At 37.0% G+C, this 18993-nt stretch overlaps 3 protein-coding genes and 2 gene segments (V, D, J or C); all 5 read right to left on the bottom strand.

The window, feature by feature from the left end:
* Positions 1–297: 297 nt before the first annotated feature.
* On the bottom strand, positions 298–3823 carry LOC131982772 (immunoglobulin lambda-1 light chain-like). Its single transcript, XM_059347370.1, has 4 exons — positions 3784–3823; positions 3367–3691; positions 1614–1648; positions 298–831 (listed from the first exon to the last, which is right to left on the bottom strand). The coding sequence occupies exons 1-4, from the start codon at positions 3821–3823 to the stop codon at positions 506–508; spliced, it is 726 nt and encodes a 241-aa protein (XP_059203353.1). The 3' UTR covers positions 298–505.
* Positions 3824–4745: 922 nt separating this feature from the next.
* On the bottom strand, positions 4746–5215 carry LOC131983415 (immunoglobulin lambda variable 3-21-like). The segment is given in 2 exon segments: positions 4746–5083; positions 5176–5215. Coding segments are annotated over 2 exon segments (378 nt in total).
* An 800-nt stretch (positions 5216–6015) lies between these two features.
* On the bottom strand, positions 6016–11684 carry LOC131982774 (immunoglobulin lambda-1 light chain-like). Its single transcript, XM_059347373.1, has 4 exons — positions 11645–11684; positions 11227–11552; positions 7325–7358; positions 6016–6538 (listed from the first exon to the last, which is right to left on the bottom strand). Exons 1-4 carry the CDS (start codon positions 11682–11684, stop codon positions 6213–6215), a joined length of 726 nt encoding a protein of 241 aa, XP_059203356.1. The 3' UTR covers positions 6016–6212.
* Positions 11685–12629: 945 nt separating this feature from the next.
* LOC131983416 (immunoglobulin lambda variable 3-21-like) lies at positions 12630–13099 on the bottom strand. The segment is given in 2 exon segments: positions 12630–12967; positions 13060–13099. Coding segments are annotated over 2 exon segments (378 nt in total).
* Positions 13100–13903: 804 nt separating this feature from the next.
* Positions 13904–18898, bottom strand: LOC131983574 (immunoglobulin lambda-1 light chain-like). The gene is made up of 4 exons (XM_059348308.1): positions 18859–18898; positions 18442–18766; positions 15214–15248; positions 13904–14428 (listed from the first exon to the last, which is right to left on the bottom strand). Exons 1-4 carry the CDS (start codon positions 18896–18898, stop codon positions 14103–14105), a joined length of 726 nt encoding a protein of 241 aa, XP_059204291.1. The 3' UTR covers positions 13904–14102.
* Positions 18899–18993: the final 95 nt, after the last annotated feature.

An 18993-nucleotide genomic window follows, 5' to 3' on the forward strand; every position in this document is an offset into this window, starting at 1 on the left:
CTGGGAAGGAAGAGAGGTGATGCTTCACTGACAGAGGATGAAAACTCAGTTTCATTTGCTCATGTTTTAATCTCTCTGTTGTGCTTTTATAGTAAAGTAACACTTTAATAACTTTCTGAATACAAATATACATGTGTCAGTAAGTATTAAACAGAAATCTAGATATATTTTTCCTGGATTATCTGAAGGTTTAGTGAAATTAAATCGGGTATTATAATAATAAAAATAATAAAAGCAGAATTTGTAGAACACGATTGTCTTAAATGATGTTTTAATGAGAACAAATACATACAAACACTTGTTTGAGTGTTGAGTTTTTATTTGTATTTTTTATGATTGAATGATTCTTGGAACAAGCAGCAAAGCTGATACAAAAGTGCCACCTAACTGTCACAACATTTATTACAAGCATGCAGACACATGTTTTCTAACATGTCAACTCTGTAATGAGCAAACAGCACAAAGAGTAAAGAAGCAGGTTGTAAATGGTCATTGTGCTCCTCTACTATTGTTCAGTGGGACAGTCTGACTTTTTGATGTTTTCCTCTGAAGTCTGGGAGCCCAAAGACACTTTACATGTGTAAACCTTATCCATGTTCCAGTCTGACGTCTGGACGGACAGATAGCTGCTGATTTGGAAAGTCTGGTCTGGTTTGTGAACAGCGGTGCTGGTAGAGATCCCACTGCTCACTGGACTCCCACCAACCAACCAGCTCACATCTGCAAAAGGCACAGACTGACTGGACAGACAGACCAGAGAGGCTTTGTTGGACTGGAGCTCAGCACTGGACGGAGGGAAGAGAGTCAGGACAGGACGAGGGAGGCTGGAGCCTGAAAACACACACAGGACCTTTATCAAAGACGGAGAACTGGAGTCATAGAAAACACTATTACACAGTATTGGATGAAGGAGGAGTTTGTTAAGACATTTAATAAAATAATCTGACCCAAAAAATAGTTCTCAATCTCCTAAAAGTTTACTTAATAACACACGTTCATTTTTAATAATTTCAGAAATTAAACAGACTTTTTATGAACACAATACATTTAACCAATAAAATTACTTGCAAACAAAGCAACTCAATATCATGTGATGTTAATAGTCATTGTGTTAAATTAGAGCAGGTATCACTTAATTGTCTGTTCAAATATTTATTTTCAGAAAGGTCAAATATACAGTCATCACTCTGCCTCATTGATCTAAAGTGATTTTCAACTTTACAAGGTTAACATTTCACTGTATTAATACTTATTAATTCCTGATAAAAGGTGGAATTATTTGTTATTCTCTGAAAATAAATATCCAATCAAAATGAATTTACTCTGTGAAAATATTGTTTAAAAAAAGCATATCTTTTTAAAATTCTAAATATTGAAAAAATAAAATCATTGACGAATGTATTATAAACATTTCAGATATTAAAATCATGTGTGAACAGTCAACTGTCTGTTTGCTGTTGTTTCAATGCTGATGTAACAACTGCATGAAAAATCGATCATACAATAAAAAACAAAAAAAAATCTTTACATAGTAATGAATAACTGTAATACTTGTTATATCTGCTAGAAAAATATTTATTTCCTGTTTTTTATGGTAAATAAACAGCACTTACTTGTCACAATCAGCTTGGTTCCTTGTCCGAATACCACAGTGATTCAGTTTGTATACATGGCCGTACAAAAACCTCCTGACTCTCACTAATGAGGGGAGTGGAACTGAAACATGCTGTTGAGACCAACTTTCACTGTCAACATCTCATTCACTACATCAGTCTCATGTTGTTCCTAAACACTGCTGGACTTGAGGAATGTTCCTGCATCTTCTGCTGCATCTTCTGTTTTCATGCTTTTGTTAATTCTGAATATCTGCAACAAACTGAGAATAACTTTCATGAAAATGCTCCCAGAATTCATCAGAGTTTATCACGTCTGTGACTGAGGTTTTTGTCATGCTGTGAATCACTGTGATACCTGCTCCTTAGCAGAGTCGTCCCACATGCTACAGAAATACTGAGCAGAGTCTCCTGCCTCTGCACGCTTAATGATGAACTGGAAATCTATGTTTGATGTGTATTTAGAGTTGAATCGATCTGAGGAGAATCCTGATCCAAAGCTGGGTGAATTAGAATAGCTCAATCTCAGAACATACTGAGGAGCTTCACCAGGAACCTGTTTATACCAACTGACTGTATTCTGATAATGCCTCTCAACATTGCAGTTGAGAACAACCTCTTGTCCTGTAGAAACTGTGTGGACAGCAGGCGTCTGAGTCAGCACGATCACTGCATCAACATCTGTCAACAAACAGAGAAAAATACATGAGTGAAAGGTTCCTGTGTGACAATATGTGCTCTAAAAGGAATGAGAAGAATCTCTTACATGTTAGAGCAGTGATGAGAGTGCAGAGGGTCCCCAGCATGTTGTCAGTGTGTGGTGTAAACGTCCCTTACTGTCCAGCTGAGAGGTGAGCAGGGTTGGAGTGTGAGGAGGAGAGACACTGAAGCTTATAAAGACACTGAGGAGAGGAGAAGAGGAGGAGGAGGAGGAGGAGTTTCAACACTGTTTCCATTCATCAATGAAACATTTTGACAACATGTTTGATAGCTCTTGACAATTTTTTGCATGATTTTTATCTATTCCACTCTCATATGAATATTATTTCTATAATCATAAAGCCCACAGGATAATATGTCATTTGTTTATAATGTGTGTCTTATCATTTTCTCACTAAGTTGTACTTTATGTAGGTAAAAAGAGTTCTTAGCAGGATATACAAATATTATTTTATTGAAGTGTTTTTATTTTTCTAAATGTTGCTCTCAGCAAGCAAACATATTTACTATCTCTCCTAATTGTTCTGAATAAAATATTTTAAACATTTTAAAAAGTATTTGATCTGATCTTTTTGGGAGTTTGACTACATGCTTTTCAGTAATATTTATTGTTTATTATTTATCACTGTGGAACAGTTTACTTTGGGGTTTTTTGTCTTGTGAAAAATGAGACAGAGTACATTTTAAGTGTCCATAACTTCTGGAAACTTTAGTGACATGACAAGTCAAAACATATATAATATGACATAATATATATGTTATTATGTATGTAGGAGGGTACATTTCTTGGCGCTCTGATCACTTTTTTTTTAGTTTGATTAAGGAAGGGTGCAAAAAGCAATTTAAGATGTATTTGTTTAGATTAATGTACAAAAGCAGAATTTAGATGTTTGGAAAAAGTTACTGTAGTGAACACACAGTGAACAAGATCTACTACACACAGTGTTTGTTGATGGCTCAGATGTGTCAGAGACTGAAAAAGCAGAAGTATTAGTGAGGAGGTTTTTGTCACAGTGTAAATCACTGTGATACTTCCTCCTTAGCAGACCTGTCCCATGTTTCACAATAATAGACTGCTGAGTCTCCCTCCTCCACATTGTTGATGATCAAACGATAATCTGATGTTGTTTGATGAGTAGAAGTGAACTTTGGAGAGGAGAAACCAGAGCCATAGGTTGGAGCGCTGTTAGGGTGATAAAATCTCAGAACATACTGAGGAACTCCTCCAGGAATCTGTTTGTACCAGCGAGCATAACTGCCCGTAACAGTCCCCAGGTTACAGTCCATGGTGGCTGTCTCTCCTTTCCTCACTGTCACAACAGGAGGCTTCTGTGTCACCAGCGTCACACCACTCACACCTGGAAACAACAAGATGACATGGAGTCAAGAGAAACACACAGACTGATGAATCCAACATGAGGTCAAAGCTGCAGTAAGTCAGCCTCCTTACATGTTAGAGCAGTGATGAGAGTGCAGAGGGTCCCCAGCATGTTGTCAGTGTGTGGTGTAAACGTCCCTTACTGTCCAGCTGAGAGGTGAGCAGGGTTGGAGTGTGAGGAGGAGAGACACTGAAGCTTATAAAGACACTGAGGAGAGGAGAGGAGGAGGAGGAGGAGGAGGAGTTTCAACACTGTTTCCATTCAACAATTACATATTTGATAGCCGTTGATGATTTTATGTGATTTTGATTTATTCAACTCCTGATATCAAGATCATTTTTAAAAAATGTATGTGTTCATAAGTTTTCACTAAGTTGTACTTAATGTAGTAAACCGAGTTCTAAGCAGAATATAAAAGTGTTCTTTCATTAAAGTGTTGTTATTGTTCTAAATATTGCAACATGTTTGCTATCCTTCCAAATTTTTCAGAAAAAATATTTAAACATTTTAAAACGTATTTGACCAGACCTGTTGAAAGTTAGATATACATGTTTATTGTTATTATTTGATTATTATTTGTCATTGTGAAGCACATTCCTTTGGGATCTGCTTAATGAAAAATTATGAGATGACTGTCACATTGACATCATCTGAAACTTTCATAATCATCACTACTAATAAACCTAAAAAAATGTCTGACTAGTACATTTTAGGTGTCCATAAACTTTGTAACATTTTAAGTGACACGACAAGAAAAAACATGTATTATATGACATTATATCAGAAATTATATATGTAGGTGGGAACATTTCCTGGTGTCCTGCTTTTTTTTTTCAGTATGATTAAAAAAGTCGGCAAAGAGCAATTTAAAATATATTTTTTTAGATTTATGTACAAAAGCAGGATTTTGATGTTTGGAAAATGTTAATGCAGTGAACACGATCTACTGCACACAGTGTTTGTTGATGGCTCAGATGTGTCAGAGACTGAAAAAGCAGAAGTATTAGTGAGGAGGTTTTTGTCACAGTGTAAATCACTGTGATACTTGCTCCTTAGCAGAGCTGTCCCATGTAGAACAGTAGTAGACTGCTGAGTCTCCCTCCTCCACATTGTTGATGATCAAACGATAATCTGATGTTGACTGATGAGTAGAAGTGAACTTTGGAGAGGAGAAACCAGAGCCATAGAATGGAGAGCTGTCTCCATGGTAAAACATCAGAACATACTGAGGAACTCCTCCAGGAATCTGTTTGTACCACCAAGCACCACTCTTAGTAACAGTCCCCAGGTTACAGTCCATGGTGGCTGTCTCTCCTTTCCTCACTGTCACAACAGGAGGCTTCTGTGTCACCAGCGTCACACCACTCACACCTGGAAACAACAAGATGACATGGAGTCAAGAGAAACACACAGACTGATGAATCCAACATGAGGTCAAAGCTGCAGTAAGTCAGCCTCCTTACATGTTAGAGCAGTGATGAGAGTGCAGAGGGTCCCCAGCATGTTGTCAGAGTGCTGAGAATGGCTTTGGAACTTGGAAAGTGAGCTTCTAATCTAATCTGCTGACAGATTCGAGGGTTTGGAGGATGAGGAGAGGAGGTGCTGGAGGAGCAATTTAATACAACAGTGAAACTGAGAGGGACTGACAGGAGGAGGAGCTTTGTTTAGATCTGCATGGTGTCACATTTGAATTTGATTTTCATTGGAGGGAAATTAATTTAATTCATCCACTATTGTGGCTTTGGATAAAAACTTTCTTTTCATGTTTTTACAGGTCATCAACAGACATCTAGTGCAGGATATCAGCTTTATCTCTGCAGACATCTACATATTTCACACAAATAAGCAGTAAACCTTCTATGATTGACCAAATGAAAATAATTCAACTATCAGTGTGTTTCCAGTCAGAGACAGTTCCTTCTGATTTCACTGAGCTGACACTTGACCTCTTCATTTACATGGAGCTATAAATAAAGAGGTGAGGCCTGCAGGTGCATCCTGGGAAGGAAGAGAGGTGATGCTTCACTGACAGAGGATGAAAACTCAGTTTCATTTGCTCATGTTTTAATCTCTCTGTTGTGCTTTTATAGCAAATTAACACTTTAATAACTTTATGAATACAAATATACATATTTCCGTAAGAATTAAACAGAAATATTTAAATATCTTTTTCCTGGATTATCTGAAGTTTTGGTGAAATTAACATAGGGATTATAATAATAACAATGATAAAAGTAGATTTTGAAGAAAATTTTTTTTTAAATGATCTTTTAATGAGAAATGAATACAAACACTTGTTTGAGTGTTGAGTTTTTATTTGTATTTTTATGATTGAATGATTCTTGGAACAAGCAGCAAAGCTGATACAAAAGTGCCACCTAACTGTCACAACATTTATTACAAGCATGCAGACACATGTTTTCTAACATGTCAACTCTGTAATGAGCAAACAGCACAAAGAGTAAAGAAGCAGGTTGTAAATGGTCATTGTGCTCCTCTACTATTGTTCAGTGGGACAGTCTGACTTTTTGATGTTTTCCTCTGAAGTCTGGGAGCCCAAAGACACTTTACATGTGTAAACCTTATCCATGTTCCAGTCTGACGTCTGGACGGACAGATAGCTGCTGATTTGGAAAGTCTGGTCTGGTTTGTGAACAGCGGTGCTGGTAGAGATCCCACTGCTCACTGGACTCCCACCAACCAACCAGCTCACATCTGCAAAAGGCACAGACTGACTGGACAGACAGACCAGAGAGGCTTTGTTGGACTGGAGCTCAGCACTGGACGGAGGGAAGAGAGTCAGGACAGGACGAGGGAGGCTGGAGCCTGAAAACACACACAGGACCTTTATCAAAGACGGAGAACTGGAGTCATAGAAAACACTATTACACAGTATTGGATGAAGGGGTGTTTGTTAAGACATTTAATAAAATAATCTGACCCAAAAAATAGTTCCCAATCTCCTAAAAGTTTACTTAATGACACACGTTCATTTTTAATATTTTCAGAAATTAAACAGACTTTTTATGAACACAATACATTTAACCAATAAAATTACTTGCAAACAAAGCAACTCAATATCATGTGATGTTAATAGTCATTGTGTTAAATTAGAGCAGGTATCACTTAATTGTCTGTTCAAATATTTATTTTCAGAAAGGTCAAATATACAGTCATCACTCTGCCTTATTGATCTAAAGTGATTTTCAACTTTACAAGGTTAACATTTTACTGTATTAATACTCTTATTAATTACTGATAAAAGGTGGAATTATTTGTTATTCTCTGAAAATAAATATCCAATCAAAATGAATTTACTCTGTGAAAATATTGTTTAAAAAAAGCATATCTTTTTAAAATTCTAAATAATGAAAAAATAAAACCATTGACGATTGTACTATAAACATTTCAGATATTAAAATCATGGGTGAACAGTCAACTGTCTGTTTGCTGTTGTTTCAATGCTGATGTAACAACTGCATGAAAAATGGATCATACAATAAAAAATAAAAATAAAAATCTTTACATAGTAATGAATAAATGTAATACTTGTAATATCTGCTAGAAAAATATTTATATCATGTTTTTTTATGGTAAATAAAAAGCACTTACTTGTCACAATCAGCTTGGTTCCTTGTCCGAATACCACAGTGATTCAGTTTGTATACATGGCCGTACAAAAACCTCCTGACTCTCACTAATGAGGGGAGTGGAACTGAAACATGCTGTTGAGACCAACTTTCACTGTCAACATCTCATTCACTACATCAGTCTCATGTTGTTCCTAAACACTGCTGGACTTGAGGAATGTTCCTGCATCTTCTGCTGCATCTTCTGTTTTCATGCTTTTGTTAAGTCTGAATATCTGCAACAAACTGAGAATAACTTTCATAAAAATGCTCCCAGAATTCATCAGAGTTTATTACGCCTGTGACTGAGGTTTTTGTCATGCTGTGAATCACTGTGATACCTGCTCCTTAGCAGAGTCGTCCCACATGCTACAGAAATACTGAGCAGAGTCTCCTGCCTCTGCACGCTTAATGATGAACTGGAAATCTATGTTTGATGTGTGTTTAGAGTTGAATCGATCTGAGGAGAATCCTGATCCAAAGCTGGGTGAACCAGAATACCTCAATCCAAGAACATACTGAGGAGCTTCACCAGGAACCTGTTTATACCAATAGACATAATTTCCCAAATCCCTCTCAACATTGCAGTTGAGAACAACCTCTTGTCCTGTAGAAACTGTGTGGACAGCAGGCGTCTGAGTCAGCACGATCACTGCATCAACATCTGTCAACAAACAGAGAAAAATACATGAGTGAAAGGTTCCTGTGTGACAATATGTGCTCTAAAAGGAATGAGAAGAATCTCTTACATGTTAGAGCAGTGATGAGAGTGCAGAGGGTCCCCAGCATGTTGTCAGTGTGTGGTGTAAACGTCCCTTACTGTCCAGCTGAGAGGTGAGCAGGGTTGGAGTGTGAGGAGGAGAGACACTGAAGCTTATAAAGACACTGAGGAGAGGAGAAGAGGAGGAGGAGGAGGAGGAGGAGGAGTTTCAACACTCAAAACTTTTTCATTAATAAATCACAGGATGTATTAGTTTTCAGCTCATATCCACAGATCAGTTTGGTTCACTTGATTTGCTGTTGTTCATGATGTTTTTCAAGGCTCACAGATGTCTTTTGCATTAGTGTTAATGATCTCAGGGGTGGAAGAGATGTTCTTTTGAAAGTGCTGTTCTGTTACATTTGTTGGAAATAAAGTCAAATAATCTGCATTTGTTTTCAGGTTCAACTTTTCTCACAGTAGTATACATTTTGTTTTGGGAACAGTGTTCAATAAAAAGCAGAATGTAGAGGAAACACATCAATAATCTGTGAATCTAGATCATATGATAGAAGCTCAATGTAGCCTTTTCATTTGAATGTGTTTTATCTTGATGTTTTTTGTTTTTTGCATCCTTCGTCTGTCAGATAAACTCTGTAAATATACAAATAAAATACTTGAGTTGCATTAAAACGTACTGTGTAGAATAATCATAGTAATAAGCATCACTACATATGCACCAGAGGATTTCACTCAGGAAGGATTTGTATTTCTTCACAGCGAGAATATATTTCAAACTTTCTATAATCTGAATCATGTGTCATGAGAAACATGTTGCTTACATATTTTCTGTGAACAAGTATTTTTCCAACAGTGTAAGAAATTATAACTTGAATTTACTTGTTCAGATAATGTTTATGTGTAATAGATAACTTTAAATAATGCAGTTCTAAGGATTTATGATAATTCAACCAGACAGATTTGAAGTTTGAAAATATAATTTAAAATTATATGTGAGGAAGTTAGAGATAGTATTGACTGAAGGTTTCACTGTCAAGACGTGTCAGAGACTGAAAAAGCAGAAGTATTAGTGAGGAGGTTTTTGTCACAGTGTAAATCACTGTGACAAAAACCCACTCGGCAGAGCTGTCCAATGTTTGACAGTAATAGACTGCTGAGTCTCCCTCCTCCACATTGTTGATGATCAAACGATAATCTGATGTTGACTGATGAGTAGAAGTGAACTTTGGAGAGGAGAAACCAGAGCCATAGGTTGGAGAGCTTGACCCGTGAAAAAAACTTAAAATGAACTGAGGAACTCCTCCAGGAATCTGTTTGTACCAATGGACATAATTTCCAGATTCAGCATGGCAGTTGAGAACAACCTCTTGTCCTGTAGAAACTGTGTGGACAGCAGGCGTCTGAGTGACCACTATTGCTGCATCAACATCTGTCAACAAACAGAGAAAAATACATGAGTGAAAGGTTCCTGTGTGACAATATGTGCTCTAAAAGGAATGAGAAGAATCTCTTACATGTTAGAGCAGTGATGAGAGTGCAGAGGGTCCCCAGCATGTTGTCAGTGTGTGGTGTAAACGTCCCTTACTGTCCAGCTGAGAGGTGAGCAGGGTTGGAGTGTGAGGAGGAGAGACACTGAAGCTTATAAAGACACTGAGGAGAGGAGAAGAGGAGGAGGAGGAGGAGTTTCAACAGTTTTCATTCATAAAACCACTGCAATATTAGATTAAATCATTTCTGATTAAACAGTATTTGAAAACCTCTATTGCTCATAGAATGTTTCTGAAAGTATATTTGATAGCTGTTGGTTATTTTTGTGTGAGTTTTATCGACTCTGCTGGTGGTATCAGATTCCTTTCTGCGTATCTTTCCAGAGTATTCTTTAAGTCATCATAAAGACCACAGGATGAAGTTATTGCAGCTGGTTTATACAGTAAGTTTATTTAACAAGGTTTTATTCTAAATATTCATTTCAGCAAGCAATCATGTGTGCTATTGATCCAAATTATTCTGACTGAAACTATTAAAAACTGATGAAAAACTCTGTATCTACATGGCCTGTATGTAGGTTAATGTAGTGAGTTTAACTGTTCATGTTTTAGCTTCACATTAATAAAGTGTTTGGCTGTTGAAGCGCTGTGAAGCAGTTTACTTTGGGCTCTGCCTTATGAAGCATGATTCATGTAGTCAGATTACTGTCAGATTTACTTCATCTGGAAGTGTAACAGTCATTACCACCTGAGTGTCTCAGACGTCTTTATCACATTATGGGAATTCAGAACAGCTTCTGTAAACTTTCTATCACTAAAATATGTTATTAGACAACACACAGCAACCTATAGCAACTGTTTTTATGACAGTCTCACATATCAGGAATAAAGGTGGTGCTTTAATTAGGCAAATGTTCAAATTGCAGATATAGTTTTTAAAGTTCATGTAGAAATCGAATGAAAGTGAAATACTTGAATGATGTATATATATATATATATATATATATATACATATATATATATAATGTAACAGAGTGTGGTTTTGTCGCTCCATCATCAGTTTCTCAGTTTGATAATTTTACTGAAATGTCCTCTTGAATCCTTTCATTCATTTATGAACGTTATTGATATTTAAATGTAGATTAAATGTTAACATGTCAGTGACATATTTTCAGAGCTTTTTCCTTTTTTGGGTATTGATGCTTTCATTTGTCAGATGAGCTTTGTGCGTATTAAGGAAATTGAATAATGCAGTTGAATGACTATTCACTGCAAATGTAATTCTAGTAATTATTGCTGCAAATGCACCAGTTAATTTCTCTTAAAAAGGATTCATAAAACTCTGGGACAAGAAGCTGATACACACGTTCTACACATTAAATCTTTTATGGTGAATAACAAGAGACAACAATGATTTTTCCATCAATGTAAGAATCATAACTTGAATTTACTTGGATAATATTGCGTGTTTCATAAACAGCTTTCACTGACAAAGTCCTCACGATTTATGTGAGAATCCAATCACGGGGTTTCAACCAAATACTTTAACATATATAAGTGTGGAAGTTAGAGAAAGCATTGACTGGTGGCTTCACTGCCAGTCAAGATGTGTCAGAGACTGAAAAAGCAGAAGTTTTAGTGAGGAGGTTTTTGTCACAGTGTAAATCACTGTGATACGTTCTCCTTAGCAGAGCTGTCCCATGTGTGACAGTAATAGACTGCTGAGTCTCCCTCCTCCACATTGTTGATGATCAAACGATAATCTACTGTTGACTGATGAGTAGAAGTGAACTTTGGAGAAGAGAAACCAGAGCCATAGGTTGGAGAGCTGTTAGAGTGATAAAATCTCAGGACATACTGAGGAACTCCTCCAGGAATCTGTTTGTACCAGCGAGCATAACTGCCCGTAACAGTCCCCAGGTTACAGTCCATGGTGGCTGTCTCTCCTTTCCTCACTGTCACAACAGGAGGCTTCTGTGTCACCAGCGTCACACCACTCACACCTGGAAACAACAAGATGACATGGAGTCAAGAGAAACACACAGACTGATGAATCCAACATGAGGTCAAAGCTGCAGTAAGTCAGCCTCCTTACATGTTAGAGCAGTGATGAGAGTGCAGAGGGTCCCCAGCATGTTGTCAGTGTGTGGTGTAAACGTCCCTTACTGTCCAGCTGAGAGGTGAGCAGGGTTGGAGTGTGAGGAGGAGAGACACTGAAGCTTATAAAGACACTGAGGAGAGGAGAAGAGGAGGAGGAGGAGGAGGAGTTTCAACACTGTTTCCATTCAACAATTACTTTTTTGATCGCTGTTAATGATTTTATGTGATTTTGATTTATTCAACTCCTGATATCAAGATCATTTTTAAAAAATGTGTGTGTCGATAATTTTTCACTGAGTTGTACTTTATGTAGTAAACAGCGTTCTTAGCAGAGTATATAAGTTTTCTTTCATTAAAGTGTTTTTACTGTTTTAAATATTGCTCTCAGCAAGCCAACATGTTTGCTATTCTTCCAAATTGTTCAGAAAAAATATTTAAACATTTTAAAAAGTATTTGAACAGACCATTTGAAAGTTTGATATACATGTTCATTGTTTTTATTTGTTTATTATTTATCATTGTGAAGCACATTCCTTTGGGATCTGCTTAATGAAAAATGATGAGATGACTGTCACATTGACATCATCTGAAACTTTCATAATCATCACTACTAATAAACCTAAAAAAATGTCTGACTAGTACATTTTAGGTGTCCATAAATTTTGTAACATTTTAAGTGACACGACAAGAAAAAACATGTATTATATGACAGTATATCAGATATTATATATGTAGGTGGGAACATTTCCTGGTGTCCTGCTTATTTTTTTCAGTTTGATTAAAAAGGTCTGCAAAGAGCAATTTAAGATATATTTTTTTTGATTTATGTACAAAAGCAGGATTTTGATGTTTTGAAAATGTTAATGCAGTGAACACACAGTGAACAAGATCTACTACACACAGTGTTTGTTGATGGCTCAGATGTGTCAGAGACTGAAAAAGCAGAAGTATTAGTGAGGAGGTTTTTGTCACAGTGTAAATCACTGTGATACGCGCTCCTCAGCAGAGTCGTCCCATGTTTGACAGTAATAGACTGCTGAGTCTCCCTCCTCCACATTGTTGATGATCAAACGATAATCTGATGTTGACTGATGAGTAGAAGTGAACTTTGGAGAGGAGAAACCAGAGCCATAACGTACAGAGCTCCAGCTGTGATAAAATCTCAGAACATACTGAGGAACTCCTCCAGGAATCTGTTTGTACCAGCGAGCACCACTGTTAGTAACAGTCCCCAGGTTACAGTCCATGGTGGCTGTCTCTCCTTTCCTCACTGTCACAACAGGAGGCTTCTGTGTCACCAGCGTCACACCACTCACACCTGGAAACAACAAGATGACATGGAGTCAAGAGAAACACACAGACTGATGAATCCAACATGAGGTCAAAGCTGCAGTAAGTCAGCCTCCTTACATGTTAGAGCAGTGATGAGAGTGCAGAGGGTCCCCAGCATGTTGTCAGAGTGCTGAGAATGGCTTTGTTACTTGGAAAGTGAGCTTCTAATCTAATCTGCTGACAGATTCGAGGGTTTGGAGGATGAGGAGAGGAGGTGCTGGAGGAGCAATTTAATACAACAGTGAAACTGAGAGGGACTGACAGGAGGAGGAGCTTTGTTTAGATCTGCATGGTGTCACATTTTTATTTGATTTTCTTTGGAGGGAAATTTCTTTAATTCATCCACTTTTGTGGCTTTGGATAAAAACTTTCTTTTCAAGTTTTTCATCATTCATCAACAGACATCTAGTGCAGGATATCAGCTTTATCTCTGCAGACATCTACACATTTCACACAAATAAGCAGTAAACCTTCTATGATTGACCAAATGAAAATAATTCAACTATCAGTGTGTTTCCAGTCAGAGACAGTTCCTTCTGATTTTACTGAGCTGACACTTGACCTCTTCATTTACATGGAGCTATAAATAAAGAGGTGAGGCCTGCAGGTGCATCCTGGGAAGGAAGAGAGGTGATGCTTCACTGACAGAGGATGAAAACTCAGTTTCATTTGCTCATGTTTTAATCTCTCTGATGTGCTTTATAGCAAATTAACACTTTAATAACTTTATGAATACAAATATACATATTTCCTTAAGAATTAAACAGAAATCTAGAATTTTTTTATCTGGATTATCTGAAGGTTCAGCAAATTTAACACAGAAATTATAAAAATAACAATAAAAAAAGCAGAATTTGTAAAACATGATTGTTTTAAATTGTGTTTTAATGAGAAAAAAATAAATACAAAAGCTTGTTTGAGTGTTGAGTTTTTATTTGTATTTTTTTTATGATTGAATGATTCTTGGAACAAGCAGCAAAGCTGATACAAAAGTGCCACCTAACTGTCACAACATTTATTACAAGCATGCAGACACATGTTTTCTAACATGTCAACTCTGTAATGAGCAAACAGCACAAAGAGTAAAGAAGCAGGTTGTAAATGGTCATTGTGCTCCTCTACTATTGTTCAGTGGGACAGTCTGACTTTTTGATGTTTTCCTCTGAAGTCTGGGAGCCCAAAGACACTTTACATGTGTAAACCTTATCCATGTTCCAGTCTGACGTCTGGACGGACAGATAGCTGCTGATTTGGAAAGTCTGGTCTGGTTTGTGAACAGCGGTGCTGGTAGAGATCCCACTGCTCACTGGACTCCCACCAACCAACCAGCTCACATCTGCAAAAGGCACAGACTGACTGGACAGACAGACCAGAGAGGCTTTGTTGGACTGGAGCTCAGCACTGGACGGAGGGAAGAGAGTCAGGACAGGACGAGGGAGGCTGGAGCCTGAAAACACACACAGGACCTTTATCAAAGACGTAGAACTGGAGTCATAGAAAACAGTATTACACAGTATTGGATGAAGGGTTGTTTGTTAAGATATTTAATAAAATAATCTGACCCAAAAAATAGTTCTCAATCTCCTAAAAGTTTACTTAATAACACACGTTCATTTTTAATAATTTCAGAAATTAAACAGACTTTTTATGAACACAATACATTTAACCAATAAAATTACTTGCAAACAAAGCAACTCAATATCATGTGATGTTAATAGTCATTGTGTTAAATTACAGCAGGTATCACTTAATTGTCTGTTCAAATATTTATTTTCAGAAAGGTCAAATATACAGTCATCACTCTGCCTTATTGATCTAAAGTTATTTTTAACTTTACAAGGTTAACATTTTACTGTATTAATACTCTTATTAATTACTGATAAAAGGTGGAATTATTTGTTATTCTCTGAAAATAAATATCCAATCAAAATGAATTTACTCTGTGAAAATATTGTTTAAAAAAAGCATATCTTTTTAAAATTCGAAATAATGAAAAAATAAAACCATTGACGATTGTACTATAAACATTTCAGATATTAAAATCATGTGTGAACAGTCAACTGTCTGTTTGCTGTTGTTTCAATGCTGATGTAACAACTGCATGAAAAATCGATCATACAATAAAAAATAAAAATAAAATCTTTACATAGTAATGAATAACTGTAATACTTGTAATATCTGCTAGAAAAATATTTATATCCTGTTTTTTTATGGTAAATAAACAGCACTTACCTGTCACAATCAGCTTGGTTCCTTGTCCGAATACCACAGTGATTCAGTTTGTATACATGGCCGTACAAAAACCTCCTGACTCTCACTAGTGAGGGGAGTGGAACTGAAACATGCTGTTGAGACCAACTTTCACTGTCAACATCTCATTCACTACATCAGTCTCATGTTGTTCCTAAACACTGCTGGACTTGAGGAATGTTCCTGCATCTTCTGCTGCATCTTCTGTTTTCATGCTTTTGTTAATTCTGAATATCTGCAACAAACTGAGAATAACTTTCATGAAAATGCTCCCAGAATTCATCAGAGTTTATCACGTCTGTGACTGAGGTTTTTGTCATGGTGTGAATCACTGTGATACAGCTGCAGATGCAGAGTCGTCCCACATGCTACAGAAATACTGAGCAGAGTCTCCTGCCTCTGCACGCTTAATGATGAACTGGAAATCTATGTTTGATGTGTGTTTAGAGTTGAATCGATCTGAGGAGAATCCTGATCCAAAGCTGGGTGAACTTTCAGTATAGTACAATTTCAGAACATACTGAGGAGCTTCACCAGGAACCTGTTTATACCAACTGACTCTATTCGAATAATGCCTCTCAACATTGCAGTTGAGAACAACCTCTTGTCCTGTAGAAACTGTGTGGACAGCAGGCGTCTGAGTCAGCACGATCACTGCATCAACATCTGTCAACAAACAGAGAAAAATACATGAGTGAAAGGTTCCTGTGTGACAATATGTGCTCTAAAAGGAATGAGAAGAATCTCTTACATGTTAGAGCAGTGATGAGAGTGCAGAGGGTCCCCAGCATGTTGTCAGTGTGTGGTGTAAACGTCCCTTACTGTCCAGCTGAGAGGTGAGCAGGGTTGGAGTGTGAGGAGGAGAGACACTGAAGCTTATGAAGACACTGAGGAGAGGAGAAGAGGAGGAGGAGGAGGAGTTTCAACACTCAAAACTTTTTCATTAATAAATCACAGGATGTATTAGTTTTCAGCTCATATCCACAGATCAGTTTGGTTCACTTGATTTGCTATTGTTCATGATGTTCTTCAAGGCTCACAGATGTTTTTTGCATTAGTGTTAATGATCTCAGGGGTGGAAGAGATGTTGTTTTCAAATTTCTGTTCTGTTACATTTGTTGGAAACAAAGTCAAATAATCTTCATTTGTCTTCAGGTTCATCTTTTCTCACAGTAGTATACATTATGTATTGAGAACAGTGTTCAATAAAAAGCAGAATGTAGAGGAAACACATCAATAATCTGTGAATCTAGATCATATGATAGAAGCTCAATGTAGCTTTTTCATTTGAATGTGTTTTATCTTGATGTTCTTTGTTTTTTGCATCCATCGTCTGTCAGACAAACTCTGTAAATATACAAATAAAATACTTGAGTTGCATTAAAACTTACTGTGTAGAATAATCATAGTAATAAGCATCGCTACATATGCACCAGAGGATTTCACTCAGGAAGGATTTGTATTTCTTCACAGCGAGAATATATTTCAAACTTTCTATAATCTGAATCATGTGTCATGAGAAACATGTTGCTTACATATTTTCTGTAAACAAGTATTTTTCCAACAGTGTAAGAAATTATGACTTGAATTTACTTGTTCTGATAATGTTTATGTATAATAGATAACTTTAAATAATGCATTTCTAAGGATTTATGAGAATTCAACCAGACAGGTTTGAAGTTTGAAAATATAATTTAAAATTATATGTGAGGAAGTTAGAGATAGTATTGACTGAAGGTTTCACTGTCAAGACGTGTCAGAGACTGAAAAAGCAGAAGTATTAGTGAGGAGGTTTTTGTCACAGTGTAAATCACTGTGATACTCCCGCGTTAGCAGAGCTGTCCCATGTAGAACAGTAATAGACTGCTGAGTCTCCCTCCTCCACATTGTTGATGATGAAACGATAATCTGATGTTGACTGATGAGTAGAAGTGAACTTTGGAGAGGAGAAACCAGAGCCATAGGTTGGAGAGCTGTCTCCATGATAAAACATCAGAACATACTGAGGAACTCCTCCAGGAATCTGTTTATACCAATGGACATAATTTCCAGATTCAGCATGGCAGTTGAGAACAACCTCTTGTCCTGTAGAAACTGTGTGGACAGCAGGCGTCTGAGTCACCACTATTGCTGCATCAACATCTGTCAACAAACAGAGAAAAATACATGAGTGAAAGGTTCCTGTGTGACAATATGTGCTCTAAAAGGAATGAGAAGAATCTCTTACATGTTAGAGCAGTGATGAGAGTGCAGAGGGTCCCCAGCATGTTGTCAGTGTGTGGTGTAAACGTCCCTTACTGTCCAGCTGAGAGGTGAGCAGGGTTGGAGTGTGAGGAGGAGAGACACTGAAGCTTATAAAGACACTGAGGAGAGGAGAAGAGGAGGAGGAGGAGGAGTTTCAACACTGTTTCCATTCATCAATGAAACATTTTGACAACATGTTTGATAGCTCTTGATTATTTTTGCATGATTTTGATCTATTTCACTTATCACATCAATATTATTTCTATAATCATAAAGCCCACATGATAATATGTAATTTTTTTATAAAGTATGTGTTATCATTTTATCACTAAGTTGTACTTGTTGTAGGTAAAAAGTGTTCTTAGCAGGAAATAAAATATTATTTTATTCAAGTGTTTTTATTTTTCTAAATATTGCTCTCAGCAAGCTAACATGTTTGCTATCTCTCCTAATTGTTCTGAATAAAACATTTTAAACATTTTAAAAAGTATTTGATCTGATCTTTTTGGAAGTTTGACTACATGCTTTTCAGTAATATTTATTGTTTATTATTTATCACTGTGGAACAGTTTACTTTGGGGTTTTTTGTCTTGTGAAAAATGAGACAGAGTACATTTTAAGTGTCCATAACTTCTGGAAACTTTAGTGACATGACAAGTCAAAACATATATAATATGACATAATATATATGTTATTATGTATGTAGGAGGGTACATTTCTTGGCGCTCTGATCACTTTTTTTTTAGTTTGATTAAGGAAGGGTGCAAAAAGCAATTTAAGATGTATTTGTTTAGATTAATGTACAAAAGCAGAATTTAGATGTTTGGAAAAAGTTACTGTAGTGAACACACAGTGAACACGATCTACTACACACAGTGTTTGTTGATGGCTCAGATGTGTCAGAGACTGAAAAAGCAGAAGTATTAGTGAGGAGGTTTTTGTCACAGTGTAAATCACTGTGATACTTCCTCCTTAGCAGAGCCGTCCCACGTTTTACAGTAATAGACTGCTGAGTCTCCCTCCTCCACATTGTTGATAATCAAACGATAATCTGATGTTGTTTGATGAGTAGAAGTGAACTTTGGAGAGGAGAAACCAGAGCCATAGGTTGGAGCGCTGTTAGGGTGATAAAATCTCAGAACATACTGAGGAACTCCTCCAGGAATCTGTTTGTACCAGCGAGCAGAACTGTCAGTAACAGTCCCCAGGTTACAGTCCATGGTGGCTGTCTCTCCTTTCCTCACTGTCACAACAGGAGGCTTCTGTGTCACCAGCGTCACACCACTCACACCTGGAAACAACAAGATGACATGGAGTCAAGAGAAACACACAGACTGATGAATCCAACATGAGGTCAAAGCTGCAGTAAGTCAGCCTCCTTACATGTTAGAGCAGTGATGAGAGTGCAGAGGGTCCCCAGCATGTTGTCAGAGTGCTGAGAATGGCTTTGGAACTTGGAAAGTGAGCTTCTAATCTAATCTGCTGACAGATTCGAGGGTTTGGAGGATGAGGAGAGGA

The sequence above is a fragment of the Centropristis striata genome, chromosome 13, assembly GCF_030273125.1.
Source record: "Centropristis striata isolate RG_2023a ecotype Rhode Island chromosome 13, C.striata_1.0, whole genome shotgun sequence".
Lineage (NCBI taxonomy): Eukaryota > Metazoa > Chordata > Actinopteri > Perciformes > Serranidae > Centropristis > Centropristis striata.

Excerpts from the sequence above, each read along its gene's own strand:
- LOC131982772 (XM_059347370.1), bottom strand. The coding sequence starts at position 3,823 with ATGCTGGGGACCCTCTGCACTCTCATCACTGCTCTAACAT. Across the intron at positions 3,692-3,783 it reads TCTCATCACTGCTCTAACAT|GTGTGAGTGGTGTGACGCTG; the intron begins GTAAGGAGGCTG and ends TGTTGTTTCCAG. Across the intron at positions 1,649-3,366 it reads GACAGGTCTGCTAAGGAGGA|GGTATTCGGACAAGGAACCA; the intron begins AGTATCACAGTG and ends CTGAATCACTGT.
- LOC131982774 (XM_059347373.1), bottom strand. The coding sequence starts at position 11,684 with ATGCTGGGGACCCTCTGCACTCTCATCACTGCTCTAACAT. Across the intron at positions 11,553-11,644 it reads TCTCATCACTGCTCTAACAT|GTGTGAGTGGTGTGACGCTG; the intron begins GTAAGGAGGCTG and ends TGTTGTTTCCAG. Across the intron at positions 7,359-11,226 it reads ACAGCTCTGCTAAGGAGAAC|GTATTCGGACAAGGAACCAA; the intron begins GTATCACAGTGA and ends TGAATCACTGTG.
- LOC131983574 (XM_059348308.1), bottom strand. The coding sequence starts at position 18,898 with ATGCTGGGGACCCTCTGCACTCTCATCACTGCTCTAACAT. Across the intron at positions 18,767-18,858 it reads TCTCATCACTGCTCTAACAT|GTGTGAGTGGTGTGACGCTG; the intron begins GTAAGGAGGCTG and ends TGTTGTTTCCAG. Across the intron at positions 15,249-18,441 it reads GACGGCTCTGCTAAGGAGGA|GGTATTCGGACAAGGAACCA; the intron begins AGTATCACAGTG and ends CTGAATCACTGT.